Source organism: Hoplias malabaricus, chromosome 8 (genome assembly GCF_029633855.1).
Source record: "Hoplias malabaricus isolate fHopMal1 chromosome 8, fHopMal1.hap1, whole genome shotgun sequence".
In the NCBI taxonomy this organism is placed as follows: domain Eukaryota; kingdom Metazoa; phylum Chordata; class Actinopteri; order Characiformes; family Erythrinidae; genus Hoplias; species Hoplias malabaricus.
This window is the reverse complement of record NC_089807.1, coordinates 4,504,617-4,531,413: the sequence shown is the minus strand read 5'-3', so window position 1 is coordinate 4,531,413 and position 26,797 is coordinate 4,504,617. Positions and strand designations below refer to the sequence as shown.

The following is a 26,797-nucleotide window of genomic DNA, read 5'->3' as shown; positions in this document are numbered from 1 at the left end:
TAACACGGCCGTTTCACACTCAGTAAAAGGGTGTTTGTTTTATGAAGCAGTTTGTTTTATTTGAACACACTTCCTTTTGGATGTTTTACAGTGAGACACTGACGGAGCAACTACACTTTAGAGTCCCGTGGATAGGCGATTGGGGCTGTAGATGACTGCAGGCAGGTTTACGTTTGTCTGGTTTCTGACACTTCACTCTTCTGTTAAAGCGCTCTCACTAAATAAATCGACTTGAGTTTAGTAGCTGAGGCCTGGTGTGTTCGTATTACTCTTTTTCTGTTTCAACAGCTGTTTGTGTGTGAGTGTGTGTGAGTGTGTGTGTGTGAGTGTGTGTGTGTGTGTGTGTGTGTGTGTGTGAGTGTGTGTCGATGGTTCTGTCAGGGTTTCCTCTAGAGGTTTTCCTCCACTTGTGAGAAACACCTGTTTTAATAAGTCATAATAATGAGAATTAATATTACCCAGTAAACAATGAGCCGTTGATTCAACGTTGAAATAACGTAATGACTGCCGTCTAATCAACGTTCTCTTAAGGTTGAAAATGAACGTTGAAAAGACGTCCAAACACAGACATTGAAAAGACGACTATTGGACGTGTGTTGGACGTCCATTGACGTTATTAATTGTTCCCGAAATAAATTACTTGTATAAAACGCGTTTTGGACGTCCACTGACGTTATCGATTGGTCACCACTAAACTAACTTATTAAGATGGATTTTGGACGTTCATTGACGTTTAAAATATGTCCTCGACGGACAGACTACTTTTAGACCTATTTTGAACGTCCAGGGACGTTCCTTGTTTACTGGGTAGGCTCTATATGTTGTTACTCATACTTATGACAGTCTCAGAATCGATGCGTGTTTCGTCATTATCACTTTCACGAGCTCATAAGTGAGACGCTAAATGACTTGATTTGACACTGCTGTCAAGAAATAGCCAGAACCTCACTCATGATTGTGGTGTATTAATGAGGAAGCACCCATTAATCGCTCCCATTATTTTGACCAAATTGCCGTAATTAAATTATTGCGCGGCAGAAACGGGCTTCCAAGTCTAACAACTTTAAATACTAGCAAATCAACCTGTGTTTAGAAGCCGAAAAGTAATGCGAGGTGGTCTCTCTCTGCCACATTTACACAGCACCCATTCACTGTGAATGAGGAGCGAGAGCGCCACCTGCCGCCCAGCTTCCTGCACCACAGCATACTCTGGGTAACGCAATGGCCTTTAACCGTTGGATCACACGTGGGTCCAAAAGGTTTGAAATGTTTGATCTGATTGTTGTTGTTTTTTTTATGTTTTGCTAGATTGTGACGTCAGCGTAACCTTTACCAGATGAAAAACCTGCCGTTGTTTCTATTTTTGAATTTGCAAAAAAAAAAAAGGATCAAATAAATAATGCTACCTTGACTTGCTGTCTTTTCATTTATTTATTATTTGCACCATTTTAAATCCTTATAGGAATACTGTCACTAAAACTGTAAATACTACAGCTGTTAATAATAATAGTAGTAGTACCTGTTTTCACTTTTAAGAGGTGTCTGTATACTGTTGAAAACATCCGATGATGGTGTTGAAGCCAACATTTTGTAACTCTCAAAGTACTGCACTATATTTTCTGGTAGGGAGGTGTGCACACATTGGGTCAAAAATATTCATTCCTTCATTCATTCATTATCTGTAACACTTATCCAGTTCAAGGTCGCGGTGGGTCCAGAGCCTACCTGGAATCATTGGGCGCAAGGCGGGAATACACCCTGGAGGGGGCGCCAGTCCATCACAAGGCAACTCACACCTACGGACACTTTTGAGTCACCAATCCACCTACCAACGTGTGTTTTTGGACTGTGGGAGGAAACTGGAGCACCCGGAGGAAACCCACGCAGACACAGAGAGAACACACCACACTCCTCACAGACAGTCACCTGGAGGAAATCCACACAGACACAGGGAGAACACACCACACTCCTCACAGACAGTCACCCAGAGGAAACCCACACAGACACAGGGAGAACACACCACACTCCTCACAGACAGTCACCCGGAGCAGGAATCGAATTCACAACCTCCAGGTCCCTGGAGCTGTGTGACTGCGACACTACCTGCTGCGCCACCGTGCCACCCTTAACTCATGCCCACACTTTAAATATCTTGTTCCCATGCTCCATTAAGTCTTTCCTAAGACTTATTAGTTATTAACTCATTCCCATGTATTGATTCTCTTGCTGCCATGCTTTATATAGTTATTCCCATGAATTGCAGACACTGTTCCTATGTGGGTGGTGCAGCAGGGAGTGTTGCAGTCACACAGCTCCAGGGACGGGGAGGTTATGGGGTCTAGTCCTGCTCCAGGTGACTGTCTGTGAGGAGTGTGGTGTGTTCTCCCTGTGTCTGTGTGGGTTTCCTCCGGGTGCTCCGGTTTCCTCCCACAGTCCAAAAACACACGTTGGTAGGTGGATTGGAAACTCAAAAGTGTCTGTAGGTGTGAGTGTGTGTGTGTTGCCCTGTGAAGCACTGGCGCCCCCTCCAGGGTGTGTTCCCGCCTTGCGGCCAATGATTCCAGGTAGGCTCCGGACCCACCGTGACCCTGAACTGGATAAGGGTTACAGATAATGGATGAATGAATGTTCCTATGCGTTATTAACTTGTTCCCATGAACTGTTAAATACTAAACATCTTGTCCCCATGGCAAATTAAATAATTCACATTCACCTTAATATATTTCAGAAGGGATGTCACCAGCAGAACTCCATAACAAAATGGAGCATACAGCCATAACATTACAACCACCTTCCACTGTCAGTATAGGTGCACTTACCTGTTCTACAGTTACAGAGGGTAGACCTTTTTGCCCCAGCACTCTCTTCAATGGTCAGGGCCACCACAGAGCAGGTATTACAGGTGAGTCCATCAGTGACACTGAGGGGTTTAAAAACTCCAGCAGTACGTCGCTGTGCCAGGTTCAGTGGGTGTCCTGAGCTTCAGAAGACAGGATGTGACAGGGGGCAAGCAAAGTATGCAGAGCAACAGACGGACCACAGTGTGTAATAGTAGAACGACAACGTGCTCCTGTGTTGTCGGTGGAGCTGTGAGACTGGGCAGTGTGTGTAGAGACCACATAAAGTCTACGGTAGAGACTTGGAGGTGGTTTTAATGTTGTGGCTCGTCGCTATTATAACCGCCGTTAATAAACGGCGCGCTGCAGAACCAATGAGGGAGCAGGCGTTTCCGTCGTCCTGTTATTGGTGTTACACACTCAGCAGCAGCGTTGAAGCGTTTGTCAGATTTTAAACCGCAGCTGAACGGTAATTTAACGTTTTATCTAACATTTATAACATAACGGGAAAATTTCAGTTAAACCGGGTTTATTAGTGGTCGCTTTGTGAACAGTTGCCGTGTTGTTTTGTGGTGTAAAATACGCCTTAAAGATGACCTCCGTTTTTAGCTGCTGCACGGAGAACCGCGTCTCAAGCCTCTCTGTATACACCCTACCTAGTGCACTTCATAGGTCACTAAATCGTGGCTTATACGCCCAGTAATTGCCTGACTGGGTCACAGGGGTTGTTGAAGCCTGTGCCTGCATATAACAGGCTTTATACCCGCCCCGTAAAGCACTGCATTGGTCTAGAACCTGAAATTGATAGCTCTGCGTAGCGCCCTACACAGGGAGAGCGAGGAGCCATTTGGCGTTCACCAGAGACAATGGGAAAAAAATAAATCAGGGATTTATACACGGTTCAGCCACAACATTAACACCACCTCCTTGTTTCTACATTCACTGTCCATTCTCTCAGCTCCACTGACCATTCAGGAGCACCGTGTGTTACTACAATTACAGACTGTAGTCCATCTGTTGCTCTGCATACTTCCAGTTCTTCAATGGTATGATTTGGGTGGTGGATCGTTCTTATCGCTGCAGTGACACTGAACTGGTGTTGGAGTGTGTTGTGCTGGTGGAGGTGGATCAGACACAGCCGCGCTGCTGGAGGTTTTAAACCTGGGTCCCGTGTCCACTGATGAAGGACTAGAGGACCACCAGCACAAACTGTGCAACAACAGATGAGCTATTGTCTCTGATTTTACATCTACACAATGTACGTTTTTTTAGTCTTATTTGTATAACGCCTGGCTCAGTTTCACTCTTACAATTTCTGACCTACAAACTCTTCCAGGTGATTTTCTTATCCAAACAGCAAAGAATATTTGGCCTAATTGGGGCACATCTTCAATTCTCTTACGTAGCGTCACCAGACGTCCTCTTTTACCCGGACATGTCCTCTTTTTTAGACTTAAGAAAATGTCTGGGCGGAATTTCACAAACGTCCGGCATTTTGTTTTTCTGGAGCTTTCATAGAACTTTCGAGAAGCGTTTCGTTCACAAACTAGTCCCGCCCTCCCCTACTCCGATTGGTTCGCTTGAGTGAGAAGGGGGCGTAGTGAAGTAGCCTAAAATCTTCTGATTGGACGGTCTGACTGTAGAGCTACCGTGATTGGTCAGTAACCTTCTCTGTAAACATTTAATTGGTCAGTCTGCACGTCAGTAGTCATTGTTTACATCAGGGACGATGTTTCAGCTCACACCACTAATGCTAATGCTGTAGCTGAACTGTAAATGCCAACATTGAGACAGATTTGGCCCAAATATGTCTGCTATCTGGGGAGCAGGTGAAGGTCATCCGAACTAGTTCAACCGAAGTGACTTTATTACATAAATCCCTTTATACATTAAGATGTCTCCTCCTTTTATACAAATAAAATAAAGCAATATTGTGAATTAAGCTGAATTAAGCAAATGAACAGTTTATTAAACTGAGAAGCACTGGATTTTTTTTAAACAGTCTCTAAATATTTTTTGACTTCACCTCTTAAAGGGCTCTTCATTAAAGTGTGTGGCTTATAGTCTTGTGAGATGGATTCCCTTGAAGACACCTTCAGGACGCTCTCGATTGCCAGACGCCTGCAGCCCGATGACCCGTCATACGTCCTGGACCTGGCACTGCCTCCTGTACCCGGTGGTTCTTCCTCTTTAGACCTGTTGGGGGCATCGTGCTCAAACCACTCTGTCCGTCTCCACAGCAGAGAGACGCTGAGGATGTGGAGGGAGTACCAGGGCCACACGGGGGCCGTGTTTGGAGTCCGTTTCTCCCCTTCCTCCAATGATCTGCTGTACACAGGTTCCGCAGATGGGACCGTGCGGTGCTGGGACGTCCGGACGCCCGGCTCTGCGGCGACCCGAGTGTTTCGGAGTGACCCCGCACATTCCTACTGCTCATTTGACATCAGCTGTACCGACAGGGTGATTTGTGCAGGTAAGGAGCAAGTGGTGAGGGTTTTTTTTATGGCAAGGACACTCTTGTTGAGGGGAATCGTAATTACAGTCATGTTAAGAGGTGTCTACAAACATTTGAACAGAACAGAAAGAGCAGCTAATGTTTATAAATGACATAAAACACAACAACAAAATTTGAGACAGTAGATCGAGAACATTTCTTGCTGCTCTTTTGACGTCAGCAGATATGACAGGGTGCTTTGTGCTTTCCGCAGGGACAGAGCAGGTGGGTGAGGACAGTCTCCTTGTGTTCTGGGACAATCGAATGGTCAGAGACGGTGGGACAGAGAAGGACCGGCTGCTGGGAGTGTACTCCGAGTCACACAGTGATGATATCACAGCTGTGCGCTTCCACCCCTCGCAGGCGGACAGGTTAGCCTCCGGAGCGACAGACGGCCTGGTGAACATCTTTGATTTGAGTTTGGGGACAGAAGACGACGCCCTCGTCACAACCTGTAACTGCGACTCGTCCACTAGCTTCCTCTGCTGGACAGGTACACGCTTCATCTCTTGGTTTAGTGTCGCAGTCACACAGCTCTAGGGACCTGGAGGTTGTAGGTTCGAGTCCCGCTCCGGGTGACTGTCTGTGAGGAGTGTGGTGTGTTCTCTCTGTGTCTGCGTGGGTTTCCTCCGGGTGACTGTCTTTGAGGAGTGTGGTGTGTTCTCCCTGTGTCTGAGTGGGTTTCCTCCGGGTGACTCTCTGTGAGGAGTGTGGTGTGTTCTCCCCGTGTCCGCGTGGGTTTCTTCCGGGTGACTGTCTGTGAGGAGTTGGTGTGTTCTCCCTGTGTCTGCGTGGGTTTCCTCCGGGTGCTCCGGTTTCCTCCCACAGTCCAAAAACACAGGTTGGTAGGTGGATTGGCGACTCAAAAGTGTTCGTGAATGTGTGTGTCTGTGTTGCCCTTTGAAGGACTGGCGCCCCCTCCAGGGTGTATTCCCGCCTTGCGCCCACTGATTCCAGGTAGGCTCTGGACACACCGCGACCCTGAACTGGATAAGGGTTACAGATAATGAATGAACCTGAAAGGGAACCAGCTACAAACTACCTCAGTGCCTTTTGTGTTCACCCTGTAAGTGAACTACCAAGAGGACTGAGTTATTTTTTTGGTCCTTTTCAGCGTTGAGACTCTCCATTGATATGTTTTTGTCGAGTGTATATCCACATACATTTGCCTTTAATTTTATTCGACACTGGTAGTGATGCTGAGAGTTGACGTTTTAATGATTCTATTCTCAGACGTCCACAAGAGTCGTGGGTTCGTCTTGAGACCACACAATACCACGTTCCATTTTTCTCAGTATGTTTTCGCTCTCTGAGAGTTGTAGCTGGTAACCGGAAACCTCATTCTACAAGTGAGACTTGAAGCTGACTCAGGCCTCAGTTTTCACAATGCACACTGATCTGAGCCCTTCTCGGGCAGTGTTTGGGGTGTTTAGAGGGGTCTGAGTTTGTTTAAAGTGTTCACATTTGCAAAAGAAACCCTGACTCAAAGGTCTGAGTCCACTTCAGATGCTAAGACCGTCCAAGTGTGAAAAAGCCCTCACTAATATTTGTTTATTTGCTGTTTGCTAACGCCGTAAGTTTACTGTGTTTAACAGGAAAAAATCTGGACCAGCTTCTGTGTTTGAGTCACGACGAAGGCCTCCATCTCTGGGATTTGTCTCGGCTAGACAGCGATGAACCCTTGACCATATTCAGTTCCCCTGATGCTCGAACCCTTGTTCCACTCCCTGAAGGGGCTTTGCTGGACTACTTTGTGGGCGGGGCTTGGCTAGAGGAGGCGGGTCATCTCCTTGTGGTGGGCGGATGCCACAGTGGAGAGCTCCACATCCTGGAGTGCAGCGCCAGTGGTCTGAAGCTGATGACCTCCCTGAGAGGTGGACATTCTGCGACAGTGCGTTGTTTCCAGTGGGATCCCGTCGGCGGAGGCCTGCTGACCGGCGGAGAGGATGGAGACCTTCTGCAGTGGAAAGCAGGAGCTGAGGAAATTATTGTTGGAAAGAAAGACACATTTAAGAGCGCCTCATCCATGCAGATTAAAGCGAAGGCACACCGAAAGCATGCCACCAACAGGGACAAGAAACAGACCGCATGAGGCTCGGCAAACACCAAGATTTAACCCTTGGCAGTTACTCTTGTACATGTCTTCTGTAGAACATGGTAATTTCCTCATAATGTTGAGGTCTGAATGTTTTTCTTTTTTAGACAGCTGCTTTTTTCGTTGTGTGGAAATGTCATGAAGAATTGAGCAACAGAAATGGTCCCAAATTGATTTCTATTAACTTTCATTTAAGGTTATGTCCTCCTCCAGCTGGAGGTTTCACGTTGGAGATACAGTACTGTGCAATATCTCAGGCACCTGACATGAACATTATTAATAATTCTTTAAATCGATCTTCTCAATAATGCTGTGCTTGTATAAAGTAGTATATAATTTTAATAAACAGGACAAATCAAATCATTATTTTTCCTAAAATGTAGTAGATGTGTTGTGAGAGAGTGAAGAACAAAATTTGCTTCCAGATGTTTTCCTTGATCATATGGATTTGTTAAATCAAGAGCACACTTCCTTTTAACAGAATGAGGTATTTATATAAATAGCGGCACGGTGGTGCAGCATGTAGTGTTGAAGTCACACAGCTCCAGGGACTTGGAGGTTGTGGGTTCGATTCCCGCTCCGGGTGACTGTCTGTGAGGAATGTGGTGTGTTCTTCCTGTGTCTGCGTGGGTTTCCTCCGGGTGACTGTCTGTGAGGAATGTGGTGTGTTCTTCCTGTGTCTGCGTGGGTTTCCTCCGGGTGACTGTCTGTGAGGAGTGTGGTGTGTTCTCCCTGTGTCTGCGTGGGTTTCCTCCGGGTGACTGTCTGTGAGGAGTGTGGTGTGTTCTCCCTGTGTCTGCGTGGGTTTCCTCCGGGTGACTGTCTGTGAGGAGTGTGGTGTGTTCTCCCTGTGTCTGCGTGGGTTTCCTCCGGGTGCTCCGGTTTCCTCCCACAGTCCAAAAACAAACGTTGGTAGGTGGATTGGCGACTCAAAATTGTCCGTGAGTGTGTGTTGCCCTGTGAGGGGCTGTCACCCCCTCCAGGGTTATTCCAGGTAGGCACTGGACCCACCGGGACCCTGAACTGGACAACCGGTTACAAAACAAAATTTGATCAAATGGATTTGTTAAATCAACAGCACACTTCCTTTTAACAGGATGAGGTATTTATTAACAAGTAAAACTAGGTATTGAAGAGGTTTGTAAAGGGTATATCACTTCTTACTGTAATAACGTTATGGTTTTATTCTAATATTAGGACTGTAATAGTTTGTTAACTTTCCTTTCTCAGGAGCCTAAGACTTATGCACAGTACTGTATGAGCTTTTATCTGACGGGGGTGAAATGGATAAAACACTTACTGTGTATTAAAGCACTGTATACAATTATAATGTAATTATTCACATAATAGTCCATTTACCCCAGATGTATTTAGTCTGGCAAGGCATTTTTATTTATTTTTTTTCTGGATTTAAAATGCTAAAATTAACAACCCATCTTTTTTTCTGTAAATATTCCCCAAAAACTTCTCTCTGTACCAATTCAACCTATGACCAGATCTTCATTAACGTGGCACAGATGTGTTGATGTTGTTTAGACACTGTGTAACTTACTGTGAGCTTAAATGAACAAAACCTCAGTGTGTAGCCGAAGGAGGGAGGGAGTCTCTTTAAAGGAGATTGGGCTTTTCTTTTGACAGCATGCTTTATGATTGTGTTATAAGCTGTGTGTTCATATTACGTGAATATTTTGAGGAACTGTTCTGTGTTTGTGGTTAGAAATTTGAGAACAGAAACAGTGCAGCACAGCAGAAGTACCTTTGATTGTTTATTAAATTAATAATCTATGGGTTCATCTCTATGGGATCATTTCTCGTAACTAATCAGCCAGACACTTCATATTACATTACAGGCCACGAGCAATAAAACAGAGGACAGCCGAAGGTGTGTGTTTATATATAATATATGCTTTATATTCGAACATACATCAGAACATAGGCAAACATCTGATTTTCAATCAACAGGACATTGAGTTTGAGGCCCAGTGGTGACCAAGTCATTCAAGGATGGGTCTTAGAAAGCATAACTGGATGGGCTTTCTGGGTTTTTAGGATGTGCTAAAGGGACCTGGAGGTTGTGGGTTCAATTCCCACTCCGGGTGACTGTCTGTGAGGAGTGTGGTGTGTTCTCCCTGTGTCTGTGTGGGTTTCCTCCGGGTGACTGTCTGTGAGGAGTGTAGTGTGTTCTCCCTGTCTGCGTGGGTTTCCTCCGGGTGACTGTCTGTGAGAAGTGTGGTGTGTTCTCCCTGTATCTGCGTGGGTTTCCTCCGGGTGACTGTCTGTGAGGAGTGTGGTGTGTTCTCCCTGTGTCTGCGTGGGTTTCCTCCGGGTGACTGTCTGTGAGGAGTGTGGTGTGTTCTCCCTGTGTCTGCGTGGGTTTCCTCCCGGTGACTGTCTGAGAGAAGTGTGGTGTGTTCTCCCTGTATCTGCGTGGGTTTCCTCCGGGTGACTGTCTGTGAGGAGTGTGGTGTGTTCTCCCTGTGTCTGCGTGGGTTTCCTCCGGGTGACTGTCTGTGAGAAGTGTGGTGTGTTCTCCCTGTATCTGCGTGGGTTTCCTCCGGGTGACTGTCTGTGAGGAGTGTGGTGTGTTCTCCCTGTCTGCGTGGGTTTCCTCCGGGTGACTGTCTGTGAGAAGTGTGGTGTGTTCTCCCTGTATCTGCGTGGGTTTCCTCCGGGTGACTGTCTGTGAGGAGTGTGGTGTGTTCTCCCTGTGTCTGCGTGGGTTTCCTCCGGGTGACTGTCTGTGAGGAGTGTGGTGTGTTCTCCCTGTCTGCGTGGGTTTCCTCCGGGTGACTGTCTGTGAGAAGTGTGGTGTGTTCTCCCTGTATCTGCGTGGGTTTCCTCCGGGTGACGGTCTGTGAGGAGTGTGGTGTGTTCTCCCTGTGTCTGCGTGGGTTTCCTCCGGGTGACTGTCTGTGAGAGGTGTGGTGTGTTCTCCCTGTGTCTGCGTGGGTTTCCTCCGGGTGACTGTCTGTGAGGAGTGTGGTGTGTTCTCCCTGTCTGTATAGGTTTCCTCCGGGTGCTCCGGTTTCCTCCCACAGTCTAAAAACACACGTTGGTAGGTGGATTGGCGACTCAAAAGTGTCCGTAGGTATAAGTGAGTGAGTGTGTGTGTGTGTGTTGCCCTGTGAAGGACTGGTGCCCCCTCCAGGGTGTATTCCTGCCTTGCGCCCAATAAATCCCAGTAGGCTCTGGACCCACCGCGACCCTGAACTGGATAAGGGTTACAGATAATGAATGAATATTTCTCATATTGAATAAGTCTCACTGCTGAACTGAGAATACTCCACCAACCAAAAATATTCAGCCAACAGCGTCCTGTGTCCAGTGATGAAGAGCTAGAGGACGACCAACAGAGCAACAGATTAGCTACTGTTCAACTTTACATCTACAATGTGGACCAGCAAGGTAGGTGTGTCTTGAGTGGACAATTTAAAACCTCCAGCAGCACTGCTGTCTCTGATCCAATGGTGGCAGCACCGTACCACCACTTCTGTGTCACTGCAGCGCAGGAAATGGTCCGCCACCCTGCTGGTACTGAACACTGACCAACAGGATGAAAGTGGACTAAGTATATACAGCAAAATAAGGACTACAACTACAAAATACACACATATATAGTAAGTGGAGCCAGCAAAAAGGATCAGTGTAGAGGATAGTTATTTTAATGTTTTGCTGTACTTGAGCGCCCTCTAATGATTGTTAGAAAAGTGCAAAGAAGGCTCTTTTTGAGTTTTTTTTTTCTGCTTTTTTAATACAAGACGTCCCGGCTGATAAAAGACCACTGGCACCCTCCTCCAGAGCATCCCCAGTCGTTTCAGGATTTCCGTGGCGGTAAACTGTGTACACAGATGATCACCTCTGTCTACATATGTGTAGCTTAAGCAGCGGGAACTCGTCAAACTCTCACTGAAACGGCGTCTACAAACATTTGGTCATGCATAGTACTTATACATGTACGAGCACAGCATAGGGTTTGGCCGTTTGGCTTCTACAGGTCTAACTTCATTCCTCACGGTATTGTTCTCTACCCGTATTCTGTCAATGCGCTAGGATTGGCTTGTAGCGTGAACTACAACGATCTAGCCAATCGTAGCGCTGGAAGCGAAACACTACCAGCCAATCGTATCGCACCGGAGGCGGGATTAATATGAAAACGGGTGCGAACCATACGCCCTTCTCACACACGCCAACCTATTTCCATTCTGCGCCCGTCCCGTGACTGACAGGAGCGTCGACCAATCAAATGGCGCTCAGTCTTCAAACTGACCAGTCACGGTCGCTGGTGCTGCCCTGCCATGGACTCAGCCCTGTAGTATTGACAATAGGGTGAGAGGAGACTCTTAAATTAAAAGACGCTTTAGGAAAATAAAATAAAAATAAGTCGAGAACACGGGGCTGCGGCGAGGGGATTTCACCAGCAAAGCATGAAGCATCTGCTGTTTTTAAACGCATCCATGGGATTATTTCAGTAGGAGGTAAAACGGCTGGTTTAAAGGCCAAGATTAAGGCAGTTCTCTCTTTCTCTATTTAAGGTTTTTTTTTCTGCCTCTTAAAACGGGACTGGGAACACAGTTTTGTGTGTGTTAACAAATAAGTGTTAATAAAGGATCTTTCACCTTCATCATCATCACCACCATCATCTTCGCTCCCCTAAACACAGAGGATCAAGGTAAACTTTCTTTACTCTCTCTCTCTCTCTCTCTCTCTCTGTTTTAGTTTGGTTTCAGCTGAAGCTGCGTTTATTTATTTATTTTTATTTAATTTATTTTATAATATATTTCCTTCACTTCCCCTCTACCTTCTCCAATAGTTAGTCTTTAACACGTTTTTTTTACTTTCATTGCCTTTTTATTTGTGCGTTTTTAAAATAACGTTTGAATATTCTTTCCCTGAATGTGTCCCTGCTTTAGCCCGGTAACGTTAGCCTGCTAAGCTAAACTGTGCTAGGTTCTAATTACAGCTTATCAATTCACACTTATCCATTCACGCCTGGATTTCCGTTGAACAGCGGGAAACAAATGCACACGTCTTGTTTGTAAGATGTTGTTTTATCTTAACGCTAGCAATGCGCACACCTTTTTCAATGAAATTCACAACATTTAGTCTTGTTAGCTGGTTATTCGGCCAGCTACTCATTACAACTCGCCGTTCCACCTTAAATGTTGCAGTGGTTGTGCTGTGGCGCCTCGCTGTTTTAAGGTGGAACGGAACATTCGAATAAGACGCCCGCTGAAGTCTAGAAAAACTGGTTATTTGACGAGGTTCAAAGCTTGACGCCATTTATTTACCGTGAATATCTTACACATTTAGTCTCTTACCGATGAAACCGACTAGTTTAGCCTTGGTTTTTTAAAAGCTAATAGAGTGTGTGAGGGAAGGCCTGTTGTTCCTACATCATCAGTGTTTTCCACTCATTCACTGAACGTTTTAGAAAATTTTGTCGGTGGTTAAAGCTTTTATTTTAACATATTTCCAGCTCATTCTTTACACCGAAATGGGTGTGACAGAGCAAGGAGAACAATGCTAATACACTAACAGTGCAACAGCAGGACTGCATTAGACATGTTTGGAAGGAACCTGAAGTTGGTTGCAGTCATCTCTGTGAGGGTGGAATGTGCAACAATTATATCACGATATTTAGACACTTGACAGTGCGTTATTTGTTCTACTTTTCAAAGTGTAGTACATTCAGTACTGTGGCCTAAAGGTTAGTACAGTGGACATGAGACTAAGGGGTTGCCAGTTATGTCTTCAGGGCTGGCAGGAAAAATCCTCCCTCAACATACACAGATAAAGTGCCCTTCAGCAAGGCACCTACCCCTCAGCTGCTGAGATGGGGGCCTGAATCTCCGGGTGTGTGTGTGTTTTCCTGCCCCTAGTTGAGCGTACTCATAAATTCATTGAACATTCATTGTGTAATGACAGTAGATACATGTTGGAGTTTTCAAATGGTATAGAGAATGAGAATAAGGGGAAAAAAAGCAGTGATTTACTAAATTTACTTTCACTTGGATTCCATGTATTTTCAATATTTAAAGACTGCTTTCTTTTGTGATATTTTGACAGTGTAGAGTTACGGTTTTTTAAAGGGTTGTATGGATGTCATATTATAAATAAAAGCAAATACAGCATACCAGCTTTTGCTATTTTTTTCCTTCTACTTGTTATACATAGCTTCAGAGTGAGTAAACGGCAAATGAATAAACATAATCTGTCAAACTGGTGGGTGGTACAGTGGCGCAGCAGGTTAGTGTCTCAGTCACACAGCTCCAGGGACCTGGAGGTTGTGGGTTCGATTCCCGCTCCGGGTGACTGTCTGTGAGGAGTGTGATGTGTTCTCTCTGTGTCTGCGGGGTTTCCACCGGGTGACTGTCTGTGAGGAGTGTGGTGTGTTCTCCATGTGTCTGCATGGGTTTCCTCCGGGTGACTGTCTGTGAGGAGTGTGGTGTGTTCTCAGAGGGTAAATAGGAAATGTAATAAAGGGTAATTTCATATGAGGACTAATGCTAAGTACAAGTGTTCTCTTATTTAAAAATAATACATTACAGTATTTTGATGAACAGTGAATAAAAATTATTTATTATCCTAGTACTTATTAACTTTACAGCCTCTTAAAACCTCTCTACATCACGACACATTATTCTACTTCTACCAAATTTATCACGGTAAAAATGTTTTTGTTTATTTTTTATTGGTATTATTTTATTTATTCATTCTTCATTCAAAAAACAAAATTTTTAATCAATACTTTAAATACTGTAAAGAAGAGTTATACTCTGTTTAAGCAGTGATGTATGTGATGGAATAACTAAGTATATTCTTCAGTACATTAACACAGTTATCACAATAATCATCAGCATTTTATTATTAACCACCTCTGTGTCTACTCTGAGGTTTTCAGGATTAATGACACTACAGAAAATGCCCTGTCTGATTGTTCTCAGTGAGTCTGAGTAACTTTTAGCTGGTCTCCTGAACCTCCCAATGCTTCAGCGTCTTGATAGACGTCGGTTCAAAGCGGACAAAATTTGGCGTGCTGCAGAACTTCAAGTTAGTTTTGGGCGTGTCGGGTAATTTCAGTTCTCTCAGGAGTGTCCTAATGCTTCGGATGCAGGTTAACCCATTAATGTCCAAACTTGACATATGCATCTTTCTCCATTCATCTCTTATTTGAGCAAACGTTTTTCAAATTGTTTAAACTAATATCATTTAATTGTGAGTTCGTCTCTCAGTTAAACCATTGTGAACAGAGCTTGTGAAATACAGTGGTCACCGTGCTCAATGTCAAGCATCTGCCCGAGTGTGATGTGCTCCCCAGCACTTGGTTGTGAAGTAGTGGAGCTGGTGCTCTTCGGCAGGAGGAAACTTTATGGAATGGTGTTTACAAACCAGAACTCAAGACCACAATAATACTTACGTGACTGAATGCCATCAAATCCTCAGTCTTACAGACACTTCCTCACATCACTCACATAGTGTACTACAACACTTGTACAGAGTAGACGTACATATGCTTTTACTGCTCACTATTTTAGTGAAAGGGCCGGTCTTCAGAGGAAGGGACGAGGTCAGTGAGATGCAGGTAAACGCAGATCTAGCTCGGCAACCGTTGTGTTCCAGTACCTGGTCTTTGGCAAGTGATAAACAAAGTTCTTCACCAATTGTAATGCTTTAAATATTTTTGCAATTCACAAGCTAGCTTTGTTAGATGGTTCTTGATATTTGGAAACTAATTAACGTGTTCATTTTATTTAAAGAATAACGATGAGAACTGAAACAGACTGAAATATAATGTGGTAAGTTTTCAGATGTCATCTGTGGTACCACCCCAGGATGTTTCACGTTTGAGAACCACTAAAGTGGTTGCAGAAGAGCAGCGGAAACTACCTGTTATTGTCACAATTCTACAGTGGGCTGCGTTCAGAAATGCGGTGGAATCCTTGAATGTCAGCAGTCTATTACTTCAGTTAAAATATTTACATCAACAAGTGCACAGTCTGGACAAGTACGCCAGACAACAAGTAACAATAAGCAAGAAAGACACCAGACAGTACAGATGACTGGCAGGACGGGCCGAGGTAGACGCACGAAACAGATAGAAAATGGAAACAAACAGCTTGGCAACTATTACAATTTCTGTCAGTACAGGTGTGGATATTATAATGCACAGCAGTGTGTTCATGTTAAAACCCATGAAATGAAAAGCTTTTTGAGGAAATAATTCCAAAGAATCCTTAATATGCCTTTGTTTTTATCATTGCCGTGACCTGAGCTCAGGATCCATGCACAGACTCTTCATATCTTGTGATAAATTGTGATATTCAAAAATTCAAACCAAATTCAAAGACTTTACAAAGCCAACCACGTAGCCCTTTAGAGAGCCAGCGCAGTGCCATGCAAATTTCTTGTGGAATCACTGAAATGGTTCAGCCTACAGCCGTGTGGAGCACAGTGTATTCACCACTCCCCAGCTCCACTTACACTCTGTGTTGTTTTATAATTCGTTTTTTTCAACCTCTCCTTATCCTTGGGTGCCTTTAAGACTGGTGTGTTTATTTGTCTTAAGATTGGCCACCCTGTATTGTCCCTAACTGAAGGAGTCATACCTTTGTAACTTCAGGACAGAAGCACTGCAGCCTGAGTGATTTAGATTTGTGAATATTTTCCTTGTCACAGGGCAAAATATAAAATGTTTTTTCGTAACTATTTAGCAGCGTAAAATTAGTCTGCTGTAGTTCAGTCTTTGTTTTTGGCAAATACAGTGGGACCTGTACTAACGAACTTTCCAAGATACGAAACGGGCATTTGAATATTTTTTGTCTCCACCAACGAACCATGACTCTAGAAACGAACCCGAGCCTCCTCCGAGCCGGCGGCTGGAAATGGCCACTGACCCCAATAGGCGAGTCTCCCAGCGCCCAGACTGGAGTGAGCTTTTAAGATTAGCACATTGTAGCTTTAGCAATTTAGCATTAGTGTAAATAGCAGACATCGAAATTCGTGCTAAACCGTATCTACGCTTCGTCTCCCCACATTCACCGCCTACTCTCCGTTATTCCACCCACCCCCACCTCCCGTCATACAGCCAGTGCCTGTGTTACTCCTCCAGCCAGTCGTCACGTCTTCAAGGTAGTGATATGTAACCACTTAAAACTTTTATTTCTTTTTTTTATTACTGTATTTCTCTTTTATTTTTAGTAATGCTTCATGTACTTTTTTACTAATTTGAGAGTGTTGTAAACATATATCAGTGCAAAAACGGTGATGCATTAATTGTTTTCCATTATTTTAAATGGGGAAAATTGACTCGAGAAACGAACTTTTCCACTTACGAACCGGGTCACGGAACGGATCAAGTTCGTAGGTAGAGGTTCCACTGTAAATGTTCTCAAGAATGGCTAAAGTGATAGTCAACACGAACCCTACGTTGTAGCCTGACCGGCACATCTCCAAAAATGTAACTACGCGTTGCACAAACGAATACCGCAACGACTGTGATTGGTCAGTAGTCAGAAGGACATTGTTTAAGTTGAACCAAAGAAGTACAGAAACATGAACTCCTCTTCTCCACACTATAGAGACCACAGACAGCAGCACATTCACCGTGAGAGGTTTCCTCAGACATGGTGTGGGTAAACAAAGGAAAAATGCAGACATACAGACACTCTGGGGGGGGGGAAAATAAAAATAACGAGAAGCAGGACCATGCGGCAAAAACGTGCCGGCTTTGTGTTTGGTTTTTATCCTGATAATTGACAGTTGACCAGTTCCTTACAATTGAAAAATTGCCAACTAGCAAATATTCTGATATTACTTTTTTCCGCAGTAATGCAGGTTAATTGCAGTTAAAAGCCCAAATACTGATCTGCCTGAGCTGGCCAGGGTTTGACCAGCCCTGCAGCGGATGAGCGAGCAATGAAACTCTAGTCTATGATATGTAGAATACCAACACAGAGTGCCCCTGTCCACCAAATTCAGGCCGGCCAAAAGAAACCCATTAGCGACAGGAGATCCTACTAGAGGCTTGAATTCCAGCGAGGAGCCTTCTGTGAGGGAAACTCATTCCCCTTGTAGTAATTTTAATGATGTCCGAATAATGCATGAGTGTGTTTGTCACTGTGGAGACCTGTAAAATGTTTCAGTGTTTTGTGATTTAAGGTGAATGTACCCCTGCGTCTGATCTGTGGCAAACCAAACGTATGCCTGTTCTCCTGAAATCCAGCAATAATTATTTAATTTTCTCTCAAAAAGACAAAAGCCTGCATCATTCTCTCTGCATCACTTCAGTTCTCCTAATACAGTTTATCATACACACACCACAGTTGTCAGATAAACATTAGGGGAAGGTTTGTGCAGACAGTTGTTTTAAGTCTCATTACTGAACTGAAACAAAGATATTTCTGAAGTCTTTACCAGAGGGCACTGAGAAACTTACACCTCAACAGAGGTCTGTTGAGTAAAAACCAGAAGTTCAGCTAGTTCAGTTAGCATCATGCTATGTCCAGGCTGCAGTTTGCCAGCTCTGTGCGACTCTGCAGTTTTGCGCTCTTGCTTTAAATCAGAGAGAGACATCATAGTGTTTTCTTTGGCAGAGATCGTTCTCAACACGTGTGGACATGAGCTAAACATTTCGGTTTTCTCAGAAACACACTGCTGCAGTTCTGTTGTCCCCCCCCACCCCACCATGCTGCAAAATGGGACCTTAAAGAGGGCCATTTCCTGCTTAAATGTAAATGTAGAGAGGAAAAAATACAATGTTTGTTCATGGCGTGGTATTTTATAGGCCTTGTGATTGCAGAGAAACATCATATGATGTGTACCTTCATTGAATACACATCCTATGGAATATACACTTCTATATATACAGTTCAGTAAAGGCATATTTGCTTCCTGAAGATTTGGGCTGGAGCTAAAGTCTTGTTAATGCATCACGTTTTGACTCCTGAACCTGCTCTGTGATGTCTTTTTTATTTACATTATATTTGTAAACTCTATCAGAACCCCAGCTGTCCTGAGTTGGAGAATAATGTGAGTAATGTGTAAATATGTCTCGTGTGTTTGCCTTTATCTCTTGCGTCACGCTTATTCCTTCAGGGCAAATATTATGGCTCGTATTTTTAAGCTTGTAAGTCAGCCCCAGAGATGAATGGCATTGAAGATTACCTCTCTCCCTCTGTGTGTGTTTCTCACTCTCTCTCATCCACATGTTTTACTCACTAAGAATGAAGAGGTCTACCTCTGAATGACTCTTACATAAGAAAACCAGCTGACACCATTGTAGACATGTGAAAGGATTAAGAGAGAAAGGAGAGGAGCGGGGAGGGATAGGGAACACGAGGGAGGGAACAAGGACAAGCAAAAGGTCAACAGGAAGTAAACAAACTTGAAAGCAGGAAGTCAGGTAGGGCCAAAGACAATCCTTTAGCTTTGGGAAAAGGGAACAACAAACCTGTGACAGTAGGTTTTTACAGGGTTCTCAACACATTAGGTCTGAAACAAAATCAGAATACTATGTTTTTACCGCTTATTTCAGCATGTCTGCTGAAATTATGAACATTAATAGACAGTTTATCTCCGTTTCCTGCTGTGATGATTTCTTATCTTCTGGGGGGCTGTACAATTTTGGATTTAATTGCAGTCAGCGATGAGAACTTTAGCCGAGGTCAAGGTCTGATGTTGGATGATTCATGTTGAACCCCAAACAGCAATCCCTTTCATCCCAAGAGTATTGGACGAAGCTTTGTCACTTCAGAGTTAACCCTGTAACGACTCTTGGCATTGAGCAGGGTGCTCCAAAGCATCCCTTCCTACTGGTCTGTGCATTTCTATGGAGGTTATACAGACTGTGTATGCAGTTGAACATCTTTGTCAGGAATGGGTGCAGCTTATACAGGGGGTCCTCGAATTACGACGTTGATCCGTTCCTACGTCACGTCGTAAAAACTGATTTTCGGTGTAAGTCAGAACATACGTACATACTGTACGTAAATAACATACTGTAAGCACTTATCCTATCCTAACACCTATCCTCCTCGGTCCCGAGCCGCGTAACCGTGTATTCTTCCGCCGCGCACACCACACACGAAGTTCACGTTACGACGTTTACGACGCAAAACCACTGTGTGATGTTTTTGGAGATGCCGTAACCACGAAACATCGTAACTCGGGACTGACGTAACCCGAGGACCTCCTGTATTGAGGAATTCTCTAATTAGGAGTGTCCTAAACCTCTGGAGTTTCAGGAGATGTAATCTACCACAAACATCCATTAACATTAGCTTATTGGAGACACGTTACTGCTCTTAAACAACAAACATTTAAAACAAACAGACTTACGCCCGGACCGCAACATTAAAAAAAAAAGAATAAATAAATCACTGTTTTTTTTCTGTGCTGGATCGTTAGTCATAAAGTCCCCATGCTACACAATCTGGCCTGAATGAAACACACTTTCAGATTGCTCATCGCCTGCAGACAGCTCTGGTCCTCAAAACCCTCGTGGGAGTTTCTTGTGAACTGTTATATCACATGAGCAGCAAGCAGGAGTTTCTTGCACACGGCGGATGGCAGTGAAACCATAACCCTAGCTCGACTCATTGGTTTATGGTCTTTCAGGCATGAAGTTAATGTCGTATTTCACGTCTGCATCCAGCCCACACAGGATCCGGAGTTGTAAATAATGAACATTTCATATTTACAGTTCCCAAGGAGTAAAGATTGGATTATGGACTCTCCACACTGCAGGATAATCTGGAAAAATAAAAGTTTATGACCAAACCTAAAATTGGGAGACTTCTGCAGTTGTTGGGAGGCACAAAATCAACCTGCTGATCCTGTAATGTGGGCGTTATTCATTTACTGTGCTGTCTTTTCAAATAGTGAGGTTTTTCTTCATTATATTTCCAAAATAAGAGCTTAACTTTGGTTATCTGGGCTGTGACTGAGATATACCTGATGTGGGCAAGGATCAGGTTTTTCTGAGGAACTCTCAAAGACCTTCACCAACACCAAAACTCGGATGGCTAAATATTTATCCTGTCTTGCATTTACAACCGTAGGACGATAGAAGCAGGAACCATAGAAAAGACACCAGACTGGACAGTACTGATCTTTATAGACATTCCCTGTTTCATTTAAGGCTCTTTGTCCTTGTTCTTCTAAGTATTTCTTGGCTTTCTGATCCTACAGTGTTAGTAATTGATTTGAGTGCTCAAAAGCTGTCCTGTACTTCTACATCCTTTCCATCCGTGGTAAAGTTAGTGTCCCTTCCTATTGTCCTAACCTTTTTCTTTATACCGAGGTTAATTCCCATCTCTTCACTCTATAACTTTCCTTTTAAGGCCCTAATTTGCCACAATGAGTCATGTTAACAACAGATCAAAGTCTATAAAGACATAAACCCGGAAGAGTAGCTCTGTTAATGTCAGTTTGGAGGCCAATCACAGTTTAAATATCTCAGAACTGTAGACATCTTTTGGGAAAGTGGCTAAATAACACTAGTTTTTCTTCTTTTATTCTGCCAACAGAAGGTCTGAAAAAACTCCATTTGTTCTTATAGCTCCCTAGTGTTACTAATGAATTACAGACTGTAAGAATAATACAGTTTCCTGGCTGCTCTGTTATTTATTGGAACAGATTTCTGTTATCAGTAGATGTTGATAACAATGTATAACATCATTGAGAAAGATTGTAGAGAGTTGGAACTTTTCAAACCATAAAATGTGAATCAGAAAGTTCAGTGGGGACATGGTCATTCACTTGTGTGTTCTTAAAGTTTGTGAACTTGATTCCAGTGAGTCAAAGACGGGAATATGTCAGAAAGTGTCTCTTTCTTGACACCATTGGGAAATCAGAATTCATGTAGGTCTGAAATAACTATTACATAACCATCTGTTCACAATACATTGATCTAATCCATGTTAATTTTCTCTGAAAAATGCATTGTTACTGGTACTTTATAATTGTATGTAAATATGTGAAGTTCTGGAAATTTACTTTTGATGTGTAGTAATGAAGATAATTAATTCTTCAACTTCTAATTAGTTTTACCTTCCACCTTAAATTACGCACAAGTTACATTCCTGAAACCTATATTTGTTCCTCCAGTTAAGATTTAATGGGGATTATCAATACAAAACCAACTTCAGCCTCACTCTACTTCTTGTCCACAACTGAACACTGTTCTGGGACTTAATGAAATGTCCGTGACCTCAAAATGCCTTGTTAATCAAACCCCACAGCAGCAGCATCCTCCTACCTTAACAGATCTGTTCAAAGCGACAGCTTTTAGTGGCTGTTTCTTTAAATGATAATGAGCCGCTCAATGTTCACCCCGACCCAAGTGCAGTTTTTAGCCGTTTTCATTCTTCTCTGTACTTGTTTTTAATCTGTGCCCTTATTTCTCAGTGCACTTTGTCTGTTTTGCTCTATTTTGGTGTCTTACCGTACCATGTGGTTTTATCCAAACAATTATATTGTCATGGGGCCTGCTGGCAATTTTAAAGGCTAAGCACAACTTAATGGACCTCCATGAATATTTCACATTATTGTAGTTACTGACAGATATAAGTATGAATTAAAATGAAAATAGCAGCTTAATTTGCTTTAAAACTGACAATTTTATTAAATTGACGGAAAAACCCGAGCTCGCTACGGAAATTCTTGAACGCGACCGTGACGTCACTGGTGGACAACAGCTGAACAACGCCACGGTAAAACACCGTTATGACTGACTGTTATGACAGTATCTAGCTAAATAACCAACATTATTCATGACAATAGCCTAGCAATAAGCTAAACTCAAATGTAGAGGTACCGTTATTCTTGTAAATGTGATCGAAGTCGAACTCGAATTCATCCGACACTATAAACCTCCGTAATGCAGCTACGTAGCCGAGTATAATCTGAGACACCGAGTTTAGCGAGTCAAGCTAACGTTAACTAACACCAACTAAAACAGGCGAAGTGAGTGTCCTTACCCTGTTTACCTCCATGTTACAGAGGCTCTTGAACACCTTTCGTTGGTGTCCTTACATGCCCATATTGTTGGAAAAGCGCCAGTGAAATGAGCTACAGATAACGGAGTGAGCGGAGGGTCCTTTCCAAAGTGCCCGTTTAAAGTTGACAAATTTAGTCCATTTTCTGGATATTTTGGGATCTTTGGGCCATTTGTTCACAGATGTCCCACTGTACATTGAATGATTGCAGCCAGAAACAACACACCTTTTCGTCATTTTGCATTAAATTAAGTGCAGCTTCTAGAGTTGTTGTCCACCATCTACGTCACAGGTAAGACGCCTATTAGAGTTTCCCAACACCGGGGGGGGGACCAACGGTCTTTTAAACCTTATTCCTTCAATTAGTAAGAAATAACATGTTTTCTGACTCTCAATAAACACAAGTTAGGAACTCAAACTCCACTGTATTTACTTGTTTGACACTTTCATATCGCTGCTGCTTAACCTTTAAGGGGGGGGGGGAATAAATAAATAAATAAATATACATTGCCTCACTCTAGTAACTTTCTCACCTGTGAAGTGGGATGTTTTGTTAGCCAGTAATTAAGATCCTGCTTGAACGTGTTTGTTTTTCAGGGCTATGTCCTCAGCAGCCACCACGCCTCCATCAGTGGACAAAGTGGACGGGTTTTCCCGAAAATCTGTCAGGAAGGCCAAGCAGAAGCGCTCCCAGAGTTCCTCTCAGTTTCGCTCTCAGGGCAAACCCATCGAGCTCACACCCCTCCCTCTGCTCAAAGGTACACACACACACACACACACACACACACACACACACACATGCACATAAACAAACACGGCGCTCATTTCTTTATTAGCGCATCGTGAGGATGTCTACGACACTCCTTTGTGGTGACTGTAAACCCCCAGCACAAGGAGTAAACTATTTACTATCACAATATTTTAATAGAACTTTCCTTCCTGTTGCTCTGCTTAAAGAACCTCAGCTTTCTGGAGTACACTACCGGCAGGGAAGGGACCGATGTGATTTCTATAGGTTTATTGGCCTATACTCATTGGAAAAAATACTTACAAAGTGATGATATGTTATAATTTAAACGTCTTGTTGACGTTAGTGACATAATTAATGATCATCACCAGCTTTTCCTTGATCATTTGGTCTGTTTGTGGTTTTGGCGTTGCTTAATATATTAATATGTTCAATCATTTTCTTGATTTATTTGTGTGCAAAAGTTTGGGTACAGCTGGTTGCACTGTTTCTGTTCTTGGCTTTACGTCTGTAACCTTTTTGCTTACGACTGTATACTCTCTCTCATATAAATCTGCCTATCTAAAGCTTCTGTTCACATGTGAAGACTCTTATGAACGGCAATGGTTGATTATAGTTTGAGTGTGTAATGTGGAAAAGCAAATATCACACATATATCTGAATTTAAGGGTAGGCTTAACGTTCTGTATGTACAGGGGTTGGACAATGAAAGTGAAACACCTGGTTTTAGACCACAATCATTTATTAGTACGGTGTAGGTCCTCCTTTTGTGGCCAATACAGCGTCAGTTCGTCTTGGGAATGACATATACAAGTCCTGCACAGTGGTCAGAGGGATTTGAAGCCATTCTTCTTGCAGGATAGTGGCCAGGTCTCTACGTGATGCTGGTGGAGGAAAACGTTTCCTGACTCGCTCCTCCAAAACACCCCAAAGTGGCTCAATAATATTTAGATCTGGTGACTGTGCAGGCCATGGGAGATGTTCAACTTCACTTTCATGTTCATCAAACCAGTCTTTCACCAGTCTTGCTGTGTGTATCGGTGCATTGTCGTCCTGATACACGGCACCGCCTTCAGGACACAGTGTTTGAACCATTGGATGCACATGGTCCTCCAGAATGATTCGGTAGTCCTTGGCAGTGACGCGCCCATCTAGCACAAGTATCGGGCCAAGGGAATGCCATGATACGGCAGCCCAAACCATCACTGATCCACGCCCATGCTTCACTCTGGGCATGCAACAGTCTGGTGGTACGCTTCTTTGGGGCTTCTCCACACCGTAACTCTCCTGGATGTGGGGAAAACAGTAAAGGTGAACTCATCAGAGAACAATACATGTTTCACATTGTCCACAGCCATTGTCCAAGATTTGCGCTCCTTGCACCATTGAAACCGACGTTTGGCATTGGCGTGAGTGACCAAAGGTTTGGCTACAGCAGCCCGGCCGTGTGTATTGACCCCGTGGAGCCCCCAACGGACAGTTCTGGTGGAAACAGGAGAGTTGAGGTGCACATTTAATTCTGCCGTGATTTGGGCAGCCGTGGTTTTATGTTTTTTAGATACAATCCGGGTCAGCACCCGAACATCCCTCTCAGACGGCGTCCTCCTGCGTCCACAGTGAATCCTGTTGGATGTGTTTGGTCCTTCTTGGTGGAATGCTGACATTACCCTGGATACCGTGGCTCTTGATACATCACAAAGACTTGCTGTGTTGATCACAGATGCGCCAGCAAGACATGCACCAACAGTTTGTCCTCTTTTGAACTCTGGTGTGTCACCCATAATGTTGTGTGCATTGCAGTATTTTAAGAAAAACTGTGCTCTTACCCTCTGCTAATTAACCCTTCACACTCTGCTGTTACTGGTGCAATGTGCAGTTAATGAAGATTGGCCACCAGGCTGCTCCAATTTAGCCATGAAACCTCCCACACTAAAATGACAGGTGTTTCAGTTTCATTGTCCAACCCCTGTATGTATACTGTTCTATTTTTATTTATTTATTTAAGTATTTTTGTAACTCTTTGTGCGCAGTACTTCAGTTTGTGAGACTTGGCCAAACACAGTGTTGTGACAACTGTTCCTGTTTATTAGCCTCAATTTAGCTGACGAATCCTTTGTTAATTAACTCGCATGGACAAGGTTAGGGTTAGGGGTTTGTCCCAAACGTGTTTCTTTTGCCGTTGGTGCTGATCACAAATCCTAAATCAGAGAGTGGACAGTGATAATGAGATGAAATCGTAAACTCGACTGAGCTAAAACTTTACACATGACCCGAGCCCCCGCAGACTCTGGGGATTAAGAGGAGGAAGAACAGCAGGGGCCAGCTAAACCTCACAGCTGGCCTTTTAATTAAATGTCACAGAGCTGTGTGTGAGAGTGGGATCGTTACTGGGTTCTGTTCAGACGGAAGGTTTTTATTTTTATTAATTTGATCAATTCTGAGCTGTTTTATGATTCAGAACTTTACTTTGTTCTGGTTTATTTTACTGCTGGTGTAGTGAATGTGTTCCTGATGCTGTTTAAAGAGTGAATGGAGTTCTTCAAGAAACAAACATTAAAGCAGAAGATGGTCTGCACACTGACTGGGGGTGATTTGGTTGTAGGTGTTCATAGAGCTCAGAGAGAGAGTGTGTGTGTGTGTGTTTGTGTGTGTGTCTGCACACTGACGGGGTGATTTGGGTGTAGGTGTTCATAGAGCTCAGAGAGAGTGTGTGTGTGTCTGCACACTGACGGGGTGATTTGGGTGTAGGTGTTCATAGAGCTCAGTGAGAGTGTGTGTGTGTGTGTCTGCACACTGACGGGGTGATTTGGGTGTAGGTGTTCATAGAGCTCAGCGAGAGTGTGTGTGTGTGTGTCTGCACACTGACGGGGTGATTTGGGTGTAGGTGTTCATAGAGCTCAGAGAGAGTGTGTGTGTGTGTGTCTGCACACTGACGGGGTGATTTGGGTGTAGGTGTTCATAGAGCTCAGCGAGAGTGTGTGTGTGTGTCTGCACACTGACGGGGTGATTTGGGTGTAGGTGTTCATAGAGCTCAGAGAGAGTGTGTGTGTGTGTGTGTGTCTGCACACTGACTGGGGGTGATTTGGGTGTAGGTGTTCATAGAGCTCAGTGAGAGTGTGTGTGTGTGTGTCTGCACACTGACGGGGTGATTTGGTTGTAGGTGTTCATAGAGCTCAGAGAGAGTGTGTGTGTGTGTGTGTCTGCACACTGACTGGGGGTGATTTGGGTGTAGGTGTTCATAGAGCTCAGAGAGAGTGTGTGTGTGTCTGCACACTGACGGGGTGATTTGGGTGTAGGTGTTCATAGAGCTCAGAGAGAGTGTGTGTGTGTCTGCACACTGACGGGGTGATTTGGGTGTAGGTGTTCATAGAGCTCAGTGAGAGTGTGTGTGTGTGTGTCTGCACACTGACGGGGTGATTTGGTTGTAGGTGTTCATAGAGCTCAGAGAGAGTGTGTGTGTGTGTGTGTCTGCACACTGACTGGGGGTGATTTGGGTGTAGGTGTTCATAGAGCTCAGAGAGAGTGTGTGTGTGTCTGCACACTGACTGGGGGTGATTTGGTTGTAGGTGTTCATAGAGCTCAGAGAGCGAGTGTGTGTGTGTGTGTGTGTGTGTGTCTGCACACTGA

The 26,797-nt window shown here is 43.9% G+C and overlaps 2 protein-coding genes across 3 annotated transcripts in view; both read left to right on the top strand.

The window, feature by feature from the left end:
- The first annotated feature begins 3,174 nt into the window (after positions 1 to 3,174).
- On the top strand, positions 3,175 to 9,564 carry wdr89 (WD repeat domain 89). Of its 2 annotated transcripts, none has more exons than XM_066678626.1 (4): positions 3,175 to 3,306; positions 4,873 to 5,310; positions 5,546 to 5,824; positions 6,927 to 9,564. In XM_066678626.1, the coding sequence occupies exons 2-4, from the start codon at positions 4,911 to 4,913 to the stop codon at positions 7,421 to 7,423; spliced, it is 1,176 nt and encodes a 391-aa protein (XP_066534723.1). In that variant the 5' UTR covers positions 3,175 to 3,306; positions 4,873 to 4,910; the 3' UTR covers positions 7,424 to 9,564. The 2 variants fall into 2 exon arrangements, with proteins under 2 accessions (XP_066534723.1, XP_066534724.1); XM_066678627.1 differs by lacking the exon at positions 3,175 to 3,306 and adding an exon at positions 3,627 to 4,095.
- Positions 9,565 to 11,685: 2,121 nt separating this feature from the next.
- ppp2r5eb (protein phosphatase 2, regulatory subunit B', epsilon isoform b) overlaps positions 11,686 to 26,797 on the top strand; it is a 99,954-nt gene continuing 84,842 nt past the window's right edge. Inside the window, exons 1-2 of the mRNA XM_066679146.1 lie at positions 11,686 to 12,095; positions 23,020 to 23,180. Coding sequence (XP_066535243.1) covers positions 23,024 to 23,180 — 157 coding nt within the window. The 5' untranslated portion in view covers positions 11,686 to 12,095; positions 23,020 to 23,023. The remainder of the gene's footprint in view (positions 12,096 to 23,019; positions 23,181 to 26,797) is intronic.